This window comes from Rutidosis leptorrhynchoides, chromosome 5 (assembly GCF_046630445.1).
Source record: "Rutidosis leptorrhynchoides isolate AG116_Rl617_1_P2 chromosome 5, CSIRO_AGI_Rlap_v1, whole genome shotgun sequence".
NCBI lineage: Eukaryota > Viridiplantae > Streptophyta > Magnoliopsida > Asterales > Asteraceae > Rutidosis > Rutidosis leptorrhynchoides.
The window spans coordinates 403,143,808-403,164,825 of record NC_092337.1 but is presented as its reverse complement, the minus strand read 5'-3'; the positions used below and the strand labels follow the sequence as shown (position 1 = coordinate 403,164,825).

At 30.0% G+C, this 21,018-nt stretch overlaps 1 protein-coding gene across 1 annotated transcript in view; it reads left to right on the top strand.

Annotated features, from left to right (window-relative positions):
* Positions 1-3,289: 3,289 nt before the first annotated feature.
* LOC139849894 (tetrahydroberberine oxidase-like) overlaps positions 3,290-21,018 on the top strand; it is a 153,286-nt gene continuing 135,557 nt past the window's right edge. The window contains exon 1 of the mRNA XM_071839509.1: positions 3,290-3,731. Coding sequence (XP_071695610.1) covers positions 3,290-3,731 — 442 coding nt within the window. The remainder of the gene's footprint in view (positions 3,732-21,018) is intronic.

The following is a 21,018-nucleotide window of genomic DNA, read 5'->3' as shown; positions in this document are numbered from 1 at the left end:
GAAGCGTAGAAAGGATTAAGCAACCCAAAATCCAAACATAGATTATGGTTCTCCAAATAAGGTACCTTTTTTTTGTTAGAATTGGTCTTTCAGTCCTGTACACAATCGAAGTCTGAAACTATTTGACTAAACATGCTTGTTTCTTCAATATTTGACAAAAACTAATCGTGCTTTTGTTACTTCATTTATATTTGACTAGTCCAATTATAAATCATGCTTGTTTCTTCAATATTTTAGATATAAATTTTGATATGTTCATTTATATTAATATTTTTGATATAAAGGTCTTTATTATAAATCAGGAATAGCCAGAAAAATAGAAGCCATCATACAACTGTATTACGACTTTTAAAATTTATGATTTAATCACCCAATTGTACATCAGTAGCATGGTTAGTTGATTTAATCACAAAGTTCGAAGTTACAATAATGATAATAAAAATAAGTTATGCGATTTTGCATCAAAAATTATTATATTATACTCTCAAAACTAGTGTAATCTGAAAAATTGAAAAATAGATGTAGTCTAGACCGTTCCAGATTATCCTTGGATAGTTTGAATTTTTCGGACTTTCAACACTTAAAACTGTTCAAAAACCAAACTTAAATTTTTACTCAATAGATTTAAGCAAGGTTCGACTATTCTTTTAAGCAACGTTAACAAATTAATAGAAATAAAAATATTTAAAACTTAGAATAATATAAAAAGAACATTACAAATTCTAAAAGAAAATAGTAAAATGTGGTACAAAATCATAAATAATTAAAGGGCAAATGACCCGAAAAGGTAACCTATGTTGTCAAATTTGACAATCAAGGTAACCCCCAAAAAAGATGCCCGAAAAAGATTTTAATTTTAAAAACTTCAGAGAAAAGGTAACAACGCCAAATTCATTAACGATCGTCAGTCAAAATTATACAGTTGGTCCCTAAAATTTGTTAAAAGATTGCACCAATAACCTCTTCATCATCTTCAATCTCAATCTTCATCCTCTAAATCAATGTGTCCAGGTGATGTCTTCAGGATGAACCCCCAATTAATGTGTACAAGCCTATTTTCATCCTCTAACCCCGTAATGCAGCAACATTGCACTTTTTTCTGTGATGAAACCAATTATGTATCCAATTATTCTGACTGATTTCGAGCATGAAATCGGTTCACATATGTTCTAAAACCATCGATTAGATGATTTCCACAAGAATTCAGAGTCAAACATCTTCAAATTCGCACAATCATAGGTTGAAGATGAATATGAACACCATTTTCGATCTCAACATGAACACGGTTTCAGGTCTCGATCTCAACATGAAATATGTTTCAAATTCATTCACAAACACTCGAAAATGATTTCCATAACCTGAGTCAAAACACAAAGTTCGAATTTTATCCTTGAAATTCCTGTTGACTTTTAATCCGAAACTTTGACTCTCAAATTCGAACTTGTTTTAGCGAATTAGGATCTCAAATTTTCAAGAAACGTTAACGATTTGATTATGAAAAACTCATCATTCCCACTTTTTTCCAAATCATTGAAGAACGTTGATGAAGATGGTAAAGAGGACTTTTGGTGTAAATTTTTTAAAACTTTAGTGACCAATTTTGTAATTTTGACTAACTGTCGTTAGTGAATTTAACGAATATTACCTCAATTTTAAAAATTTTGAACACGTAATCCTCAATTTACAGAGCAAAAATTAAATTGCAGTCCTTTTCGTGCTTACACAAATTAGGAGTTACCTTGATTGTCAAATTGGGTAACGTATGTTACATTTTCGGGCCATTTGACCATGATTAAATGAGGGCCTTTGATATCAATCCATCTTCCCAAAGATCCAACATGACAGCTGACACGAATCGTATTTCATTTCTATATAAAGCTGATTTGTAAAACAAGTGTTTTTTCATGAAAGGGAATAATGGTAGAACTAATATACCCACCATCGTATTTGTCATATCATCAAAAACTAGTGTTGTCAATACAGGGGTCCTACTTACGTGACACCAATTTGAATTTTTTTTTTTTTTTTGTTTTTTTTTTTTTGTTTTTTCCATTTTTTCTAAAAAACCAAAATAATGTAAGAAGCAATGGAACTGATTAAAACATAAACCGAAATAATATAAGAATCGCAAGTCAAATAAAAAAATGGTTTTGGAAAAAGTGAAAAAGAAAAAAGAAAAATAATAGTCAAATGGATACCACGTTGGTAAGACCTGGTGTTGGCCACTTTTCAATGATATGGCAAAACCCGGTGTTGGCAACACGGAGTATACGACCATTTGTACTGGTAGTTCGTGTTGTGAGTTCGTGTTGTGCATTTTTTGCACTTTTTTGATGACTATGACGTGTTGTGTTGTGTTGTGTTGTGGAGTGAGTAGTGGTGGTGTTGTGAGTTGGTGTTGTTGTTTTACTGGAATGCTGATGTGGCATTTAATTTTGTATTTTTCTGTTTTATTTATTTGTTTTATTTTATTTTTATTGTTATAAATAAAAATAAAAATTTGTTAAAAATTAAAAAGACTTAAAATCAATAACATTAAATAAAATAAAGTACATAATTAAAAATACAAGATAAAAAAAATACATAAATTAAATACTTAATATTAAAAGATGAAATAACATAAAGTGAATTGCTTGGAGTGTTAGCCATTTTTTTTGTAAGTAAAGATGAAATTGAGAGTGTTTGAGGTAAATTGTGTGTATTTTTGTTGAGTAAAATTGGGATATATATATATATATATATAATAGTAAAAATAATTAATTTTTTTTTCCCAACGGCTCTCCACTACCAACGAATCAATTTTTGGGGCAAATCAAAACGCACCACGTGGACAAAACGTCCGTTGGAAGCTCCGTCGGAGTCGTCCCAACGCCGGTCCAACGCCGGTTGCCAACGCCGCGATACGGCGGCGAGTTGGCGTTTTCGGGTGAACACGTCGGCAACAACGGGGTTGTTTAACCCCCGATACAAATGATCTACTAGTTTTACAATTTCATTGCATGGAAACACTTGTTATACACAAGAGGTTCGCATACAGAGTATTATTCCAAAAATTTATAATATTTACCTTTTTAATTGATTTGTGTATCCGCCTCTCTCGTAATTTTGTTCTATAAATTCTTCTATAAATAATTACTAATTCAATATCACATTAACAATTTTATAATTAATACAACCATAGCGATGACTTGAGTATTTGATAACCTTTAACTTGAATCCCATCCTAACCTCTAACTTAAATATATAAATAAACGCTCTCCATTGGCTATCACATTAACAAATTATAAACATGAATACATTTCAACTGATACTCTTGGTTTTAGCTGTATCTTTTTGTGGAAAATTATTATCACACATTCATGATAATGCTGCACCAAATTTTGAAGATTTCATAAGTTGCCTTGAATCCAACTCAAATAATGTCTCTTCAATCTCTCAAGTCATTTTTACCCCAACCAATTCATCTTTCCTTCCTATTTGGGAAGTTGCAGTCAACAATCAAAGATTCATTAAATCATCTACACCTAAACGTTCGCTCATTGTGACTCCCATCAATGATGCTCAGATCCGAGTGACGCTTTTATGCAGCAAGAAACACGGATACGAGATGAGGATCAGGAGTGGGGGCCATGACTTTGAGGGTGTCTCGTCCACTGCTGATGTTCCGTTTGTAATGCTTGATCTTACAAGAATGAGACCAGTAGATGTGAACGTTGCAAAAAAGACCGCGTGTGAAATGTCCCGTTCATATCGATTATAAACGTTTCATATTAATTGATTTAGCTGCGAGGTTTTGACCTCTATATGAGACGTTTTTCAAAGACTGCATTCGATTTAAAAAAAAAAGAAACCATAACCTTTATTTTATCGATAAAGGTTTAAAAACATTACGAAGATTATCAAATAATGATAATCTAAAATATAGCGTTTTCACACGACCATTACATAATGGTTTACAATAATATTACACAACAACTTAAGTCTTCGAATGCAGTTTTTAAACAATATTATACAAGCATGCAGACTCCAATCCTGTCTTTATTTAGCATGCAACAGCAGAAGCTCTTAATAATCACCTGAGAATAAACATGCTTAAAACGTCAACAAAAATGTTGGTGAGTTATAGGTTTAACCTATATATTTATCAAATCGTAATAATAGACCACAAGATTTCATTTATTCAATAATCTTACACTCGCAAGTGTATAAAAATCATTCATATGATTAACACCTGGTAACCGACATTAACTTTAATGCATATAGAATATTCCCCGCATACTCGCAAGTATGTCATAAATTGGCAATCGCAATCACCATATAAATCGAAGTACTAAAGCATTCTAAATTTCAGAATGGGGTTTGTTAGGCCCATAGATCTATCTTTAGGATTCGCGTCAATTAGGGGCCATTTCTCTAATTCTTAGGCTACCAGACTTGAAGGGGCAATATTCGGTTTAATAATTCAACCATAGAATGTAGTTTCGCGTACTTGTGTCTATTTGTAAAACATTTATAAAGCTGCATGTATTCTCATCCCAAAAATATTAGATTTTAAAAGTGGGACTATAACTCACTTTCACAGATTTTTACTTCGTCGAAAATAAGACTTGGCCACGGGCCGATTCACGAACTTATAACAAATATATACATATATATTAAAGTATGATCGAAATATATTCACAATATGTTTTATTATGTTTTAACGATTTAAGTTTGTTAAGTTAACAGTCCAACGTTCGTAGTCCACAGTTAGTAGTACAGAAATAAATCAATATCTATTATCTCGAATCAATCCACGACCCAGTGTATACAAGTCTCAGACTCGATCACAACTCAAAGTATATATATTATTTTGGAATCAACCTCAACCCTGTATAGCTAACTCGAACATTACCGCATATAGAGTGTCTATAGTTGTTCCAAATAATATATATAGATGACGTCGATATGATATGTCAAAACATAGTATACGTGTCTATGGTCTATCAAGATTACATAATATATGTTAGAATACATGTATAATACAATATAAGTTAGTTAGGATATGGTTAGTATATATTTTTGTCAATTCATCCCGTAGTCAAATTAACCATTTTTAACCAATTTTGTTTTACCCATAACTTCTTCGTTTTAAATCCGTTTTGAGTGAATCAACTTGCTATGGTTTCATATTGAACTGTATTTTATGAAACTAAACAGAAAAAGTATAGGTTTATAGTCGGAAATACAGGTTACAAGTCATTTTTGTAGAGGTAGTCATTTCAGTCGAAAAAAATGACGTCTTGATGACCATTTTGAAAAACATACTTCCAGAGAAGAACAAATTTTAAATCAAAGTTTATCATAACTTTTAATTATCTAACCCAAAACAGCCCCCGGTTTTACTATGACGGCGTATGTCCGGTTTTACAGTGTTCTTCGTGTTTCCAGGTTTTAAATCATTAAGTTAGCATATCATATAGATATAGAACATGTGTTTAGTTGATTTTAAAAGTCAAGTTAGAAGGATTAACTTTGTTTGCGAACAAGTTTATAATTAACTAAACTATGTTCTAGTGATTACAAGTTTAGATCTTCGAATAAGATAGTTATATATATGAATCGAATGATGTTATGAACATCATTACTACCTCAAATTTAGTAGGTAAACCTACTGGAAGTGACAAGAAATGATCTAGCTTCAAAAGATCTTGAATGGCTTGAAAGTTCTTGAAGTAGAATCATGACACGAAAACAAGTTCAAGTAAGATTTTCTACTCGAATTAAGATAGTTATAGTTATAGAAATTGAATCAAAGTTTGAATATGAGTATTACCTTGAATTAGAATGATAAGCTACTGTAAGTAACAAAGGTTTCTTGATCTTAGATGATTACTTCAAATGGATTAGAAAGTCTTGGAAGTATACTTGCAAACTTGAAAGTATTCTTGATTTTATGAAACTAGAACTTATAGAATTTATGAAGAACACTTAGAACTTGAAGATAGAACTTGAAAGAGTTCAATTAGATGAATAAAATTGAAGAATGAAGGTGTTTGTATGTGTTTTAGGTCGTGATATATGGATTAGATATAAAGGATATGTAAGTTTGTTTTCTTGTAAATAAGTCATGAATGATTATTAATATTTTTTAATCTTGCTAAATAATTCATACTAGATTATAAAGAATGGTTCCCACATGTTTGAGACTTATTAAGGACTGCTAAGAGCTGATCATTGAAGTGTATATACCAATAGTATATACATCTAGGAGCTGTGTATTGTACGAGTATGAATACGGGTGCATACGAGTAGAATTGTTGATGAAAATGAATGAGAATGTAATTGTAAGCATTTTTGCTCAATAGAAGTACTTTGATATGTGTCTTGAAGTCTTTCAAAAGTGTACTAATACATCTTAATACACTACATGTATATACATTTTAACTGAGTCGTTAAGTCATCGTTAGTCGTTACATGTACATGTTGTTTCAGAACCTATAAGTTAACGATTTCATTAAATGTAATTAATGCCATTGTTATTATATCTAATGAGATGTTAAATTATTACATTATTATCATAACATGATGTAATAATATATCTTAATATGATATATAAATATTAAGACGTTATTACAACGATAATCGTTACGTATAGATATCGTTTTGAATTTCTTAGGTTAGTAGTCTTGTTTTATGTATAAGGTTCATTGTTAATATACATAATAAGATACTTATCATTTTATCATTTTAAACATATATATATATATATATATATATAATATCATGTCATATACAAGTAATAACGTTCGTGAATCATCGGACAAACTGGGTGGTCAAATGTTAACACAAAATCCGTTTCAATTAATCAAGTATTAACAAGTTTGATTGCTTAACATGTTGGAAACATTTATTCATGTAAATATTAATCTCATACAATATATAATCATGGAAAAGTTCGGGTTATTACAGTACCTACCCGTTAAATAAATTTTGTCCCGAAATTTTAAGTAGTTGGAGGTGTTGACGTATCATCTGTAAATAAGTGTGGGTATTTCTTCTTCATTTGATCTTCACATTCCCAGGTGAACTCGGGTCCTCTACGAGCATTCCATCGAACCTTAACGATTGGTATTTTATTTTGCTTAAGTCTTTTAACCTCACGATCAATTATTTCGACGGGTTCTTCAATGAATTGAAGTTTTTTATTGATTTGGATTTCGTCTAAAGGAATAGTGAGATCTTCTTTGGCTAAACATTTTTTCAGATTCGATACGTGAAAAGTATCAGGTACGCCGGTGAGTTGTTGAGGTAATTCAAGTCGGTAAGCTACTGGTCCGACACGATCTTTAATTTTAAATGGTTCAATGTACCTTGGATTCAGTTTTCCCCGTTTACCAAATCGAACAACGCCTTTCCAAGGTGAAACCTTATGTGACGACCCGGAAATTTCCGACCAAATTTAAACTTTAATTCTTATATTTTTTTGACACGATAAACAAATTCTGTTATGTGAGTCTCAAAAAGATTTTGAACTGATTTCATATAGGCAATTACCCTTTGACAAATTCCGACGATTCACGAACAAATGTGTAAAAGTAAATACATAGATATAGTTTCTAAACCTAATTACTATTATATGTATGTTGCTTTAAATATAAAATATATAGATTTAAATAAACAATATGTGATGTTATAAAATATTACATACTTAATAATATGAATTATCAATATATTAAACTTACTTACAAAGTTAATGTATAAATGTTACATTAAGTATTATGATCATTACTTTTATTGTTATTATTATTATTAATATTAATATTGGTATTATAAATATTATTATATTCTAAAAATAAAGAGTATATATATAAAAATTGATATGTATAAGTGATTATATTATTATTATTATTATTATTATTATTATTATTATTATTATTATTATCATTAATAATATTAATATTATTATAGGATTATTATTATCATATTTTTTTTTATCATTATTAGTAACTAAATTTATTAAAAATTTTCATTTTGGTTAAGGTTAATATTGTCAAAGTTTTATTTGTTATTTATTAAACCCTTTATCAATAATATTAATATTATTATTATTAATATTATTAATAGTATTATTAATAGTATTATTAATATAATCATACTAGTTAAGTATCCAAATTAAGAAATAGATATATATATATATATATACTGGTACATAACTAAATATATATATATATATATATATATATATATATATATATATATATATATATATATATATGTAAAATATAATTACATACATTTATGAATAGGGATAAATACGTAAATTAAATCATAGGACCCAATTCAGTTTCAATCTTTCAATGTAACTGTGTGTGATTGATATTCAGTACAAATCAACTATAGTACAAACAAAAATTTGTTATCCATCATAATCAAACAGCACTCTTTTTCTTCTTCATTATTGTTTTCGTGTGATAAAGAAAACATGTACGATTGAATTCAATTATATAAATCAATCGTGAGTAGGAAAGTACTGAAGGAATTTTCTTAATGTATCCATCCTCAATTCATCTTTAAAAACTATATCCATCTTCTGTTCCACCAAGAACCACCACGCCATCTTGCAAACCCTTCACCACCTTTTGAAGACCACCCTTTTCCCTCTCTTTCTTTATATCTCTCTCTCTCATCCTCTCTCTACCTTCTGTCCAAGAACGACCAACAAACACCAACACAACCTTCGAACCTCACAAAAACTAACCACCATGGTTACTACATACGTTCAAACTAATATAAACTGAAACTGAATACCACCTTTCATCGTTATTAAAGATCACCATAACAACAACTTCTGCTTGTACTTTTCACTATCACTTTGATCACCACGAATTACCACCTTTACGAACCACCTTCCTTATAAACACCACCGCAACTCCATGCTTCTGTTTACCGCCATAACAACCACCATCGGGTCTTTTTCTTCCTCTTTGTGAACCGTTATAAATAACCACAACAATCATCGAAACTCATTGAACTGCTACCGTTATACCTGCTGCCAAAATGCTTCTAATTTTGTTATCAAACCGAGACAAGAAGCACATAATTGTTTGGAGTGTTATCAACTTGATTTCATTGAAGTTCTTATAAACTACACTATAAAATTAGGATAGGTTGTGCATGTGGGACAACCATGAACTCATGGGCCGATAGTGGGATTCTCATTATACCGAATTCTTTTCATTTTTTTTCTCTCCATAATCTAATATCACTTCTAGAGTGGATTTTGAGTCACCATTTGTTTGGGGACACGTATTGATTTTGGCCAAGCACCTAAGGATTTTATTAAGCGACTTTTGCTGTTGTTGTCACGACCTGGAAAATTCCGACTAATTTTAAACCAAACTCTCGATACGATATTATATTTTTGACAAGATAAGCCAATTCTGTTATGTTGAATCTCAAAAATTTAGAACTATTTCATATATTCAATTGACCTTTGACTGCTTTCGACGATTCATGAACAATTAATCATAAATAGATATGTGTGTATGTATAACTAAATAATAATTCGAAATATAATTTGAAGTATTATATATTGTTGTTACTAAAAATTAATAAAATAAAAAAATAGGATATTATAATAATTATTATTATTATTTAAAATATATCTATATATATAAATAAAGTATATTAAAAATAAATATTAAATGATTGTAATACTCGTTTGATGTTTCGATTTATATTAAGCAAGCTAAAATCAAACTTATGTAATTTTAAAATAAACGGTGATCCGAAAACGAGCTATATAAATTTTAGGAGCTAATTAATAAATTTCAACATTTTTTATATTTCACCCATGAATGAGAGGGACAATTGATGTAATTTTTATTTAATAGTTAATGCTCGAATTTTATACCATAACGATCAAAATAAATAAATGGAATTAATTTTAAAATATGAGATTCTTCTGAATTAAATGTATCTGTAACTGTTTAGCAAAAGAGCACGAAATAATAACTATGCTAATAGTGTCGACATAAATTGACAAAGAGATGGCTGCTAATCTCTTCAATTACTATTTCGATTACTGTTTAATGAATTATTATTATTATTATTATTTTATAATATAATTATATTATATATTATAAATCTTGTCTCTGTGTACATATATATATATATATATATATATATATATATATATATATATATATATATATATATATATATATATATGGATATATGTTAGGCATGATAGTCACCACCTTCTTCCATCCTTTTTCTTTTATGCACGACACCTGCACTTCTCTTCTTCTGTTTCTTTTTCTGTCCAACAAAAACTAAGCCAAACACCAATGACCACCACCTTAAACCACCATTAAATCGCCATCTTCCACCACCATAACAACCCATCGTGATCTTGCTACTACTACTGTTTTCCGGTATAAACTTCATCCCAAAATTTGAAACAAACATTCACCCTTATCGTCTTAGCGATGCTCTGAAACTGCTACCTTTATGTCAAGCACACAACCACGATCACCAAACCAAAACCATCACAACCATTAATCACCTTGATAACCATCGGTTCCCACCCTTCTCCTTTTGCTTTTCGAACAACACCATCGATTTTCTTTTTCATCACCTTCTAAGAACCACCATACGATCCACATCATCACCGAATTACTCGTTGTTATTATAAAGTGTTTCTATTTTCTGTGGCTAACAAACCCGTCATCCAACCCACTTCCACCATCCATAAACCCACCACTCTCGTGAACTTTCTTCTCGACAACTATCTTCACCGTTAACCACCACAAATATCATCACCATGTACAACCATCCCAACCAACATGATCATTACACCTTGCTACAGTTAGTTTTGTTTCTATTGTAAATGTTAAAGGATATAAGATACAATGGATGCCAGCTTTATCAAAATAATTAATCTACTTTCCAACTACTCCACATTATACTATATATATATATATATATATATATATATATATATATATATATATATATATATATATATATATATATATATATATATATATATATATATATATCCGTTAACAATAAACTATCACATCAATACTTCTATTTGGTGAGATCATACCACGATCTGTTTGTGCAAGGCATGGACTTACGATTGGTGCAACTGTGTCTCCGTTTGTGTGTGTTCTTGTTTTCGTTTGTTTTCCTGTTGCGTATCCTATAAGCAAGCTACTTGACTATTTGCTGAACCATGAACACGTTGCTTTATTCGAAGAACAAAGTTAAAACTACTCGTAAACCTTCATGGTAACGAGGCTGGAAAAGGTGGAGAATTAACACATAATGGTGGACGACAAAAGAAGTGATGATGATCGTGATGATCACCCAAAACCTAGTGTCCTGCTATTGATATTTTTTTTCTGTTCCGGTTATAACCTGGACGACACCACAAACATCCCATTTTGGGCTTGAATTAAATGTTATTGGGCCAGTACTCCCTGTTGGGCCGAGATGTTAGATGTAGTTGCTTTTGATTTGGACGAATTGAATAAGGAGAAAGGAAGACCAAAAAAAGGGTTTTTATAAATTTTAATCCGGATATAAGTAGAAATCAATGTTCATCTGATTGGTTAGGTGTGTTTGCAAGGAACGTGAGGTCTCGGGTTTAAGCTCGGTCGACCACAGTTTTTATTTTTAAAAGCTTATTCCTTTAAAAGGTAGTATTATTTATTATTATTATTATTATCATTAAATCATTAATATCATTATTATTACTAAAATAAGTATTATTAGTATTAATATCATTATGATTATCATTATTATTATTACTACTATTATTATTATCATTTTTATTTTCAAAAATATTAAAATTATCATTTTTATTATTGTTATCATTTTTAGTATTATTATCAGTATTAGAAAAATTATCATTTTTTATCAAAATTATTATTATTTTTATCAATATTATTATTAGTATTATTTTTTTTTTATCAAATACACCTTTTAATTATTATTATTAATATTATTTTACCAAATAAATATTTGTTATATAAAAATATATTTAAATACATATGACATAGCTATATTAATATTTTTATAATAAATACTAATTATGTATCTAAAGTATATAGAATAAAAATAGTTAATTAAGTTATTAATGAAACATATAATCTACTAAAATAACAATTACTATATAAATTCGTTTGATTACAATTATGTGTGTTAATATATATATATATATATATATATATATATATATATATATATATATATATATATATATAAATGATTTAGGTTCGTTAATCCGAGGCCAACCCTACACTTGTTCAATGTAGTCATATGTATTTTTAATACAAAATACAGTATGGTGAGTTTCATTTGCTCCCTTATATATATATATTTGGGACTGAGAATACATGCGCTGTTTTTATAAATGTTTTACGAAATAGGCACAAGTACTAAAACTAATTCTACGTGGGTTTAAACTAGAAATATACCCTTAGCTTGGTAACATTAAACTACTTGTCTATGTACGGTAGGCGCGAATCCTAAAGATAGATCTATTGGGCCTGACAAACCCCATCCTGACTATGGGATGCTTTAGTACTTCGAGGTTATTTTAAACACACCTGATCTGGTGTACTTTAGAGGGTAAAACATGAACGTTAAGGCTTGTTATCGGGTGCCTACAACTTATAGAATACTTTTATACACTTGCGAGTATACATATATTTATAAACGGAAATCTTGTGGTCTATTAATATATTGAAATGATTGTTATGATAAACCTATGAACTCACCAACCTTTTGGTTGACACTTTTAAGCATGTATATTCTCAGGTATGAAAGAAATCTTCCGCTGTGCATTTACTCATTTTAAAGATGTTACTTGGATTCATTCATGGCATATTTAGGTCAGTACCTCGCAATGGGACCAGATGTTGATGACTTCGTCCAGATGGATTAGGACGGGTCATCACAGGTGGTATCAGAGCGTTGGTCCTAGTGAACCAGGTCTTGCATTAGTGTGTCTAACTGATAGTTGTTAGGATGCATTAGCGAGTCTGGACTTCGACCTTAGCTGCATATTATACGTATTGTTTATCATTCCTAGTGGAAAATTTCTGCTTAGCATTCCTAAGTCTAGACATGTCTTACTGCCTCTATTGCATAGACAGTGTATAGAAAAATTCATATCTTAGCGTATCTGCTAATTCATATCTTAGCATATCTGTTACTGTAAACTTTGCCTAACATATTCCGTAGATTCCTCCGTAACTTATGGAATTTTAGTATTATATATGCATATGTAAATTATGTATTGCAGGGTACTAATCAACATCCTATAATCTATTTCTTATCGAAAATCCTTCATCTGATGGGTTCGTTGTCGACTTAATCAATGGAGACGCGCAGAAGGCGATCCCTTCCACTAACTGAATTCACCTTTTGATGAAGAACCTGAAGCACTTACCGGCGAACCTGTTCGTAACACCATTTTCAGCCTCCGTTCCAGAGTAGTTCGATACGATTATATTCTATCCACAATTCTGAACCTTATTCATCCGCTCGTTTCAACCGACAATCATCCCGGAATAATAGAAGAAGTCAACGAATTTCGCGTTCGAGTAATCAATTGGGAGAATATGGTGTAAAATTTACCAGCTTCAGCAACATCACCGGCACCAACAGTACCATCAATAACAACACCAGTACCATCAACAATCCATGCCTCAACATCTCATTCCGTACCTCGAGCATAATCTTCGTTTTACACATTGTTCTACATCGATTAATTTTCGTTCTACGTATCGTTCTATTTACTTTATCTACATTCTGCATATCGTTTTACATTGATTATCTTCTTTCGACATGGCGATTATGTAATCTCTAATGTTTTAGATATTATATATTCTTATTCTAACGGTAAATCAAATGAGTCTAATATCATATTGACTCATTAAATCCATGATTACATCTGAAGAAAATATATATATAAGTATATTTTCATAAAGATTGTAATTAAAAATTCTTTTGTACAAACTGTTAATGGTAAAAATATTTTAACGGGTAGGTAATACCCGAGGAATATTCAGATTTCACATTAATAAGTATATTGTACATTCTTTCAAATCTAATTCAAGAGTTATTTACGATCCTATTTACAACCCCCGATATACGTATCCGTTCACCACAGAACAATTATTTTTATTCAATTTTATATTTGGATTTTGACTTATCAGAATCCAACAAGTGGCATAATGAAGAAAACATTGGATAAAATAAAATTTGTTAGAAACAGACAATTTAACTATGAGAAAATTTGTTAAGAATCCACGCTAACTGTTCCTAGCTAACTGTTAATTCCGTATTACCTTTTAGTTATCGCAATTTATTTATCGCATTTTATTTATCGCAATTTTAATTCTCGCAATTTTATTTATCGTCATTTAATTTCTGTTATTTATTTTACGCACTTTAAATATCGGGACACGTATACAAGGTTTTGACATATCATATCGACGCATCTATATATATTATTTGGAATAACCATAGACACTCTATATGCAGTAATGCGGGAGTTAGCTATACAGGGTTGAGGTTGATTCTACAATAATATATATAGTTTGAGTTGTGATCGAGTCTGAGACGTATACGGGTCACGAAACATATTAATTCGAATATTATATATTAAACTATATATGAATTATTGGACTGTTAACTGTGGACTAATAATATTGGACAATTAAAATGAATTAAAATATTGATCATAACATATGAAACTAAACAATTCTTCAAATTTGCCACTTGATTTCATCTTAAACCTCATTTGTATCTTGACGATTACAATCTGCGTTCAAACCTTTCATAATTCTTGAAGACACCTCAATCGAGAGGACGAACCAACCACAAATTCATCTACGGAAGGAAAGATTATGCACATAGTTACGCACCTGAAAAACCCTCAGAAACTGAGTAAACATTTAATACGTAGCTGTGTTAATTCTTTTAGTGTTATTATTACCCAAAATAATTTGGGTAATCCCTTTCAAATTAGCCAATTTTGTCAAAGCTTCAGCAGAGCAACTTCGACCTTTTATTCGAATAAGTCTTATTATAACTTTGATATATACGATTGGCTTTCCTCATCATTACCAGAGAACCTTTTATATTCCACCATATTACCATCAGCGTTTAATCATCTAATAACACAATTCTCTTGAAAACACCTCGGATTGCTAACCAATGAATTCAGATATGGCTGCATTAAATGCAGAGGAAACAGTAAAATTGTAGATGGCTTAATGGCCAAGAGTTTGATGATAAAGAATGGAGTGTTGGGAACGCTCGATAAAAAAATTTGATATTGAAAAACGGATTGAGCTAACCATGAAGGAGACCAAGGACAAATACAAGTACCAAACCCTATTTTCAAAAGAATCCAGGTAATTCTGGATCCACCGAAATCTTTAGAGAATATCTTGTTCCAAAGACATGTTAAAATCTTGCGGAAAATCTTTCTTCATCAACCTTCGAACTTAGAAATTCCAAAATATCATCATAAATATCTTCGATATTTCTAAGGATATTTTCATAAATATTCTTGTCTGAAATTATCTACCACTTTGTATTTCTGTATTCCATTATATTGGAAACTTCTGTAAAGTCTAAGTATAAATTATGAATGAATTGTGGAGAAATGTTGGGAACTGAAGCATGAGTTAGTATAATATAATGCGCTTGGCCAACGTGATTATATTACAGTAAGTCATGCTAAATTTCTAATGAAACGTGATGATGATTCACCGACCTTATCCTCATCATGTGTCATGTTACACGACTCTTTCATTCTACTTAATCTCTAAGAATATCACGGAAATATTTCCTTGATATTTCAGTTCATCCGTAATTCCAACAGTTGCTAATAATTAGTGCTAATACATTTTCCTTCTGATTAGAAGATTTCCTTAAATCCCTTAAATTTCGAAATTCAACAGTGACTACGTCAAAAGTTAAAACGAACCTCTAATTACTTCATTTCACTCTTTTGTGACAGCTTCACTCGTATGCTTCACATGATCGAATTGTTTTACCACTATTACTAAATGGTGATAGAACTCTAGTTATTAACTCATATTCGTCATAAAAACAATCTTATTGTTAGCCATGATCACCTCGATCAAATTTCGGGACGAAATTTCTTTAACGGGTAGGTACTGTCACGACCTGGAAAATTCCGACTAATTTTAAACCAAACTCTCGATACGATATTATATTTTTGACAAGATAAGCCAATTCTGTTATGTTGAATCTCAAAAATTTAGAACTATTTCATATATTCAATTGACCTTTGACTGCTTTCGACGATTCACGAACAATTAATCATAAATAGATATGTATGTATGTATAACTAAATAATAATTCGAAATATAATTTGAAGTATTATATATTGTTGTTACTAAAAATTAATAAAATAAAAAAAATAGGATATTATAATAATTATTATTAAAAATATATCTATATATATAAATAAAGTATATTAAAAATAAATATTAAATGATTGTAATACTCGTTTGATGTTTCGATTTATATTAAGCAAGCTAAAATCAAACTTATGTAATTTTAAAATAAACGGTGATCCGAAAATGAGCTATATAAATTTTAGGAGCTAATTAATAAATTTCAACATTTTTTATATTTCACCCATGAATGAGAGGGACAATTGATGTAATTTTTATTTAATAGTTAATGCTCGAATTTTATACCAGAACGATCAAAATAAATAAATGGAATTAATTTTAAAATATGAGATTCTTCTGAATTAAATGTATCTGTAACTGTTTAGCAAAAGAGCACGAAATAATAACTATGCTAATAGTGTCGGCATAAATTGACAAAGAGATGGCTGCTAATCACTTCAATTACTATTTCGATTACTGTTTAATGAATTATTATTATTATTATTTTATAATATAATTATATTATATATTATAAATCTTGTCTCTGTGTACATATATATATATATATATATATATATATATATATGGATATATGTTAGGCATGATAGTCACCACCTTCTTCCATCCTTTTTCTTTTATGCACGACACCTGCACTTCTCTTCTTCTGTTTCTTTTTCTGTCCAACAAAAACTAAGCCAAACACCAATGACCACCACCTTAAACCACCATTAAATCGCCATCTTCCACCACCATAACAACCCATCGTGATCTTGCTACTACTACTGTTTTCCGGTATAAACTTCATCCCAAAATTTGAAACAAACATTCACCCTTATCGTCTTAGCGATGCTCTGAAACTGCTACCTTTATGTCAAGCACACAACCACGATCACCAAACCAAAACCATCACAACCATTAATCACCTTGATAACCATCGGTTCCCACCCTTCTCCTTTTGCTTTTCGAACAACACCATCGATTTTCTTTTTCATCACCTTCTAAGAACCACCATACGATCCACATCATCACCGAATTACTCGTTGTTATTATAGAGTGTTTCTATTTTCTGTGGCTAACAAACCCGTCATCCAACCCACTTCCACCATCCATAAACCCACCACTCTCGTGAACTTTCTTCTCGACAACTATCTTCACCGTTAACCACCACAAATATCATCACCATGTACAACCATCCCAACCAACATGATCATTACACCTTGCTACAGTTAGTTTTGTTTCTATTGTAAATGTTAAAGGATATAAGATACAATGGATGCCAGCTTTATCAAAATAATTAATCTACTTTCCAACTACTCCACATTATACTATATATATATATATATATATATATATATATATATATATATATATATATATATATATATATATATATATATATATATATATATATAATATTATATCCGTTAACAGTAAACTATCACATCAATACTTCTATTTGGTGAGATCATACCACGATCTGTTTGTGCAAGGCATGGACTTACGATTGGTGCAACTGTGTCTCCGTTTGTGTGTGTTCTTGTTTTCGTTTGTTTTCCTGTTGCGTATCCTATAAGCAAGCTACTTGACTATTTGCTGAACCATGAACACGTTGCTTTATTCGAAGAACAAAGTTAAAACTACTCGTAAACCTTCATGGTAACGAGGCTGGAAAAGGTGGAGAATTAACACATAATGGTGGACGACAAAAGAAGTGATGATGATCGTGATGATCACCCAAAACCTAGTGTCCTGCTATTGATATTTTTTTCCTGTTCTGATTATAACCTGGACGACACCACAAACATCCCATTTTGGGCTTGAATTAAATGTTATTGGGCCAGTACTCCCTGTTGGGCCGAGATGTTAGATGTAGTTGCTTTTGATTTGGACGAATTGAATAAGGAGAAAGGAAGACCAATAAAAGGGTTTTTATAAATTTTAATCCGGATATAAGTAGAAATCAATGTTCATCTGATTGGTTAGGTGTGTTTGCAAGGAACGTGAGGTCTCAGGTTTAAGCTCGGTCGACCACAGTTTTTATTTTTAAAAGCTTATTCCTTTAAAAGGTAGTATTATTTACTATTATTATTATTATCATTAAATCATTAATATCATTATTATTACTAAAATAAGTATTATTAGTATTAATATCATTATGATTATCATTATTATTATTACTACTATTATTATTATCATTTTTATTTTCAAAAATATTAAAATTATCATTTTTATTATTGTTATCATTTTTAGTATTATTATCAGTATTAGAAAAATTATCATTTTTATCAAAATTATTATTATTTTTATCATTATTATTATTAGTATTATTTTTTTTTTATCAAATACACCTTTTAATTATTATTATTAATATTATTTTACCAAATAAATATTTTTTATATAAAAATATATTTAAATACATATGACATAGCTATATTAATATTTTTATAATAAATACTAATTATGTATCTAAAGTATATAGAATAAAAATAGTTAATTAAGTTATTAATGAAACATATAATCTACTAAAATAACAATTACTATATAAATTCGTTTGATTACAATTATGTGTGTTAATATATATATATATATATATATATATATATATATATATATATATATATATATATATATATAATGATTTAGGTTCGTGAATCCGAGGCCAACCCTACACTTGTTCAATGTAGTCATATGTATTTTTACTACAAAATACAGTATGGTGAGTTTCATTTGCTCCCTTTTATATATATTTTTGGGACTGAGAATACATGCGCTGTTTTTATAAATGTTTTACGAAATAGGCACAAGTACTAAAACTAATTCTACGTGGGTTTAAACTAGAAATATACCCTTAGCTTGGTAACATTAAACTACTTGTCTATGTACGGTAGGCGCGAATCCTAAAGATAGATCTATTGGGCCTGACAAACCCCATCCTGACTATGGGATGCTTTAGTACTTCGAGGTTATTTTAAACACACCTGATCTGGTGTACTTTAGAGGGTAAAACATGAACGTTAAGGCTTGTTATCGGGTGCCTACAACTTATAGAATACTTTTATACACTTGCGAGTATACATATATTTATAAACGGAAATCTTGTGGTCTATTAATATATTGAAATGATTGTTATGATAAACCTATGAACTCACCAACCTTTTGGTTGACACTTTTAAGCATGTATATTCTCAGGTATGAAAGAAATCTTCCGCTGTGCATTTACTCATTTTAAAGATGTTACTTGGATTCATTCATGGCATATTTAGGTCAGTACCTCGCAATGGGACCAGATATTGATGACTTCGTCCAGATGGATTAGGACGGGTCATCACAGTTGTGGCCGACCAATGGGTCATTTAAAAAGGGACATTTAGCTTTTGCTATTATTTTTAAAAAAAAAACCATGATATTAAGCTAATGAACTTACAATGATGGACGAGAGTTTTATATATATTTCTTTTGGTCGAAGATAAAGTTACTTTAAAAAAGATGGCGTGATTATAGGAGGATTAACTTAATTTGTCACTAAGATACTCGTTACTACAGCTATTCTGCGTATACTTCTTTTCCTGTTTTGAACCGGATGATAACCAAGTGATCACCTCAACCGAATACCTTATTTTATTTTGGGCCTGTTTCAGTTTTCAGTTGGGCCGAATCCCTTTTGTGTTGTTGGGCTTCGATCATTTAATTATTGGGCTGTAAGCCCATTTATTGGGTTGTGAGTATTACTGTCAATCGAGCAGCTGTAGTGCAGCAACTGTTTCTTTGGCGTTATTTTTTATCATGGTATTAAGAGTGATGGTAGATTAATGATGGATCATGATGATGAACGAAATAGATTATGATAATAAGGAATAACGGTGATGATAATGTTAAATAGATGATTAAGATGATCGTGGTTAAGAAAATGAAGATGAGGTTATGATTAGATAGAGTTTTAACTTAATGTGTTCAAAAGAAGATGATTATGATTATGATCATGTCGTGATCATGATGATAATCATACGTGATGTATGATTAAGATGGTGACGACTGTAAATGATAGAGACGGTTGTAATGAGTGATGAAGATTATGATGAACGATGATTGTAAATTCCTGATGAACGATGATGGTGATAGTGGGATGAGGTTAATAAGGATATGATGGCAATGGTAAATGATAGCGAGATTGATGAAGATGATAAACAGATGTTAAGGGTTAAAACAATTTAATGGGTGGATTATTTCAGAAAGTAACAGTTAGAGTAATGGCTAGTAGCGTGTTAAGGGAACGAGAGGTCATGGGTTCGAGCCTAGGCAGTGACGTTTTATTTTTAAAGCTCCTTTCTTCAAAGGTTGTACTTTATTATTATTATTTTTATTATTTTGATTATTATGATTATTATTATTTTGATTATTATTATTATTATTATTATTATTATTATTATTATTATTATTATTATTATTATTATTATTATTATTATTATTATTTATAATAACATTATTACTAAAGTTATCATTTTTATCATTATTAATATTATTATTGTTATCATTATTGTAGTAATACTATAATTAACAAAGAGGTAATATTTTTATAAAAAAAAAA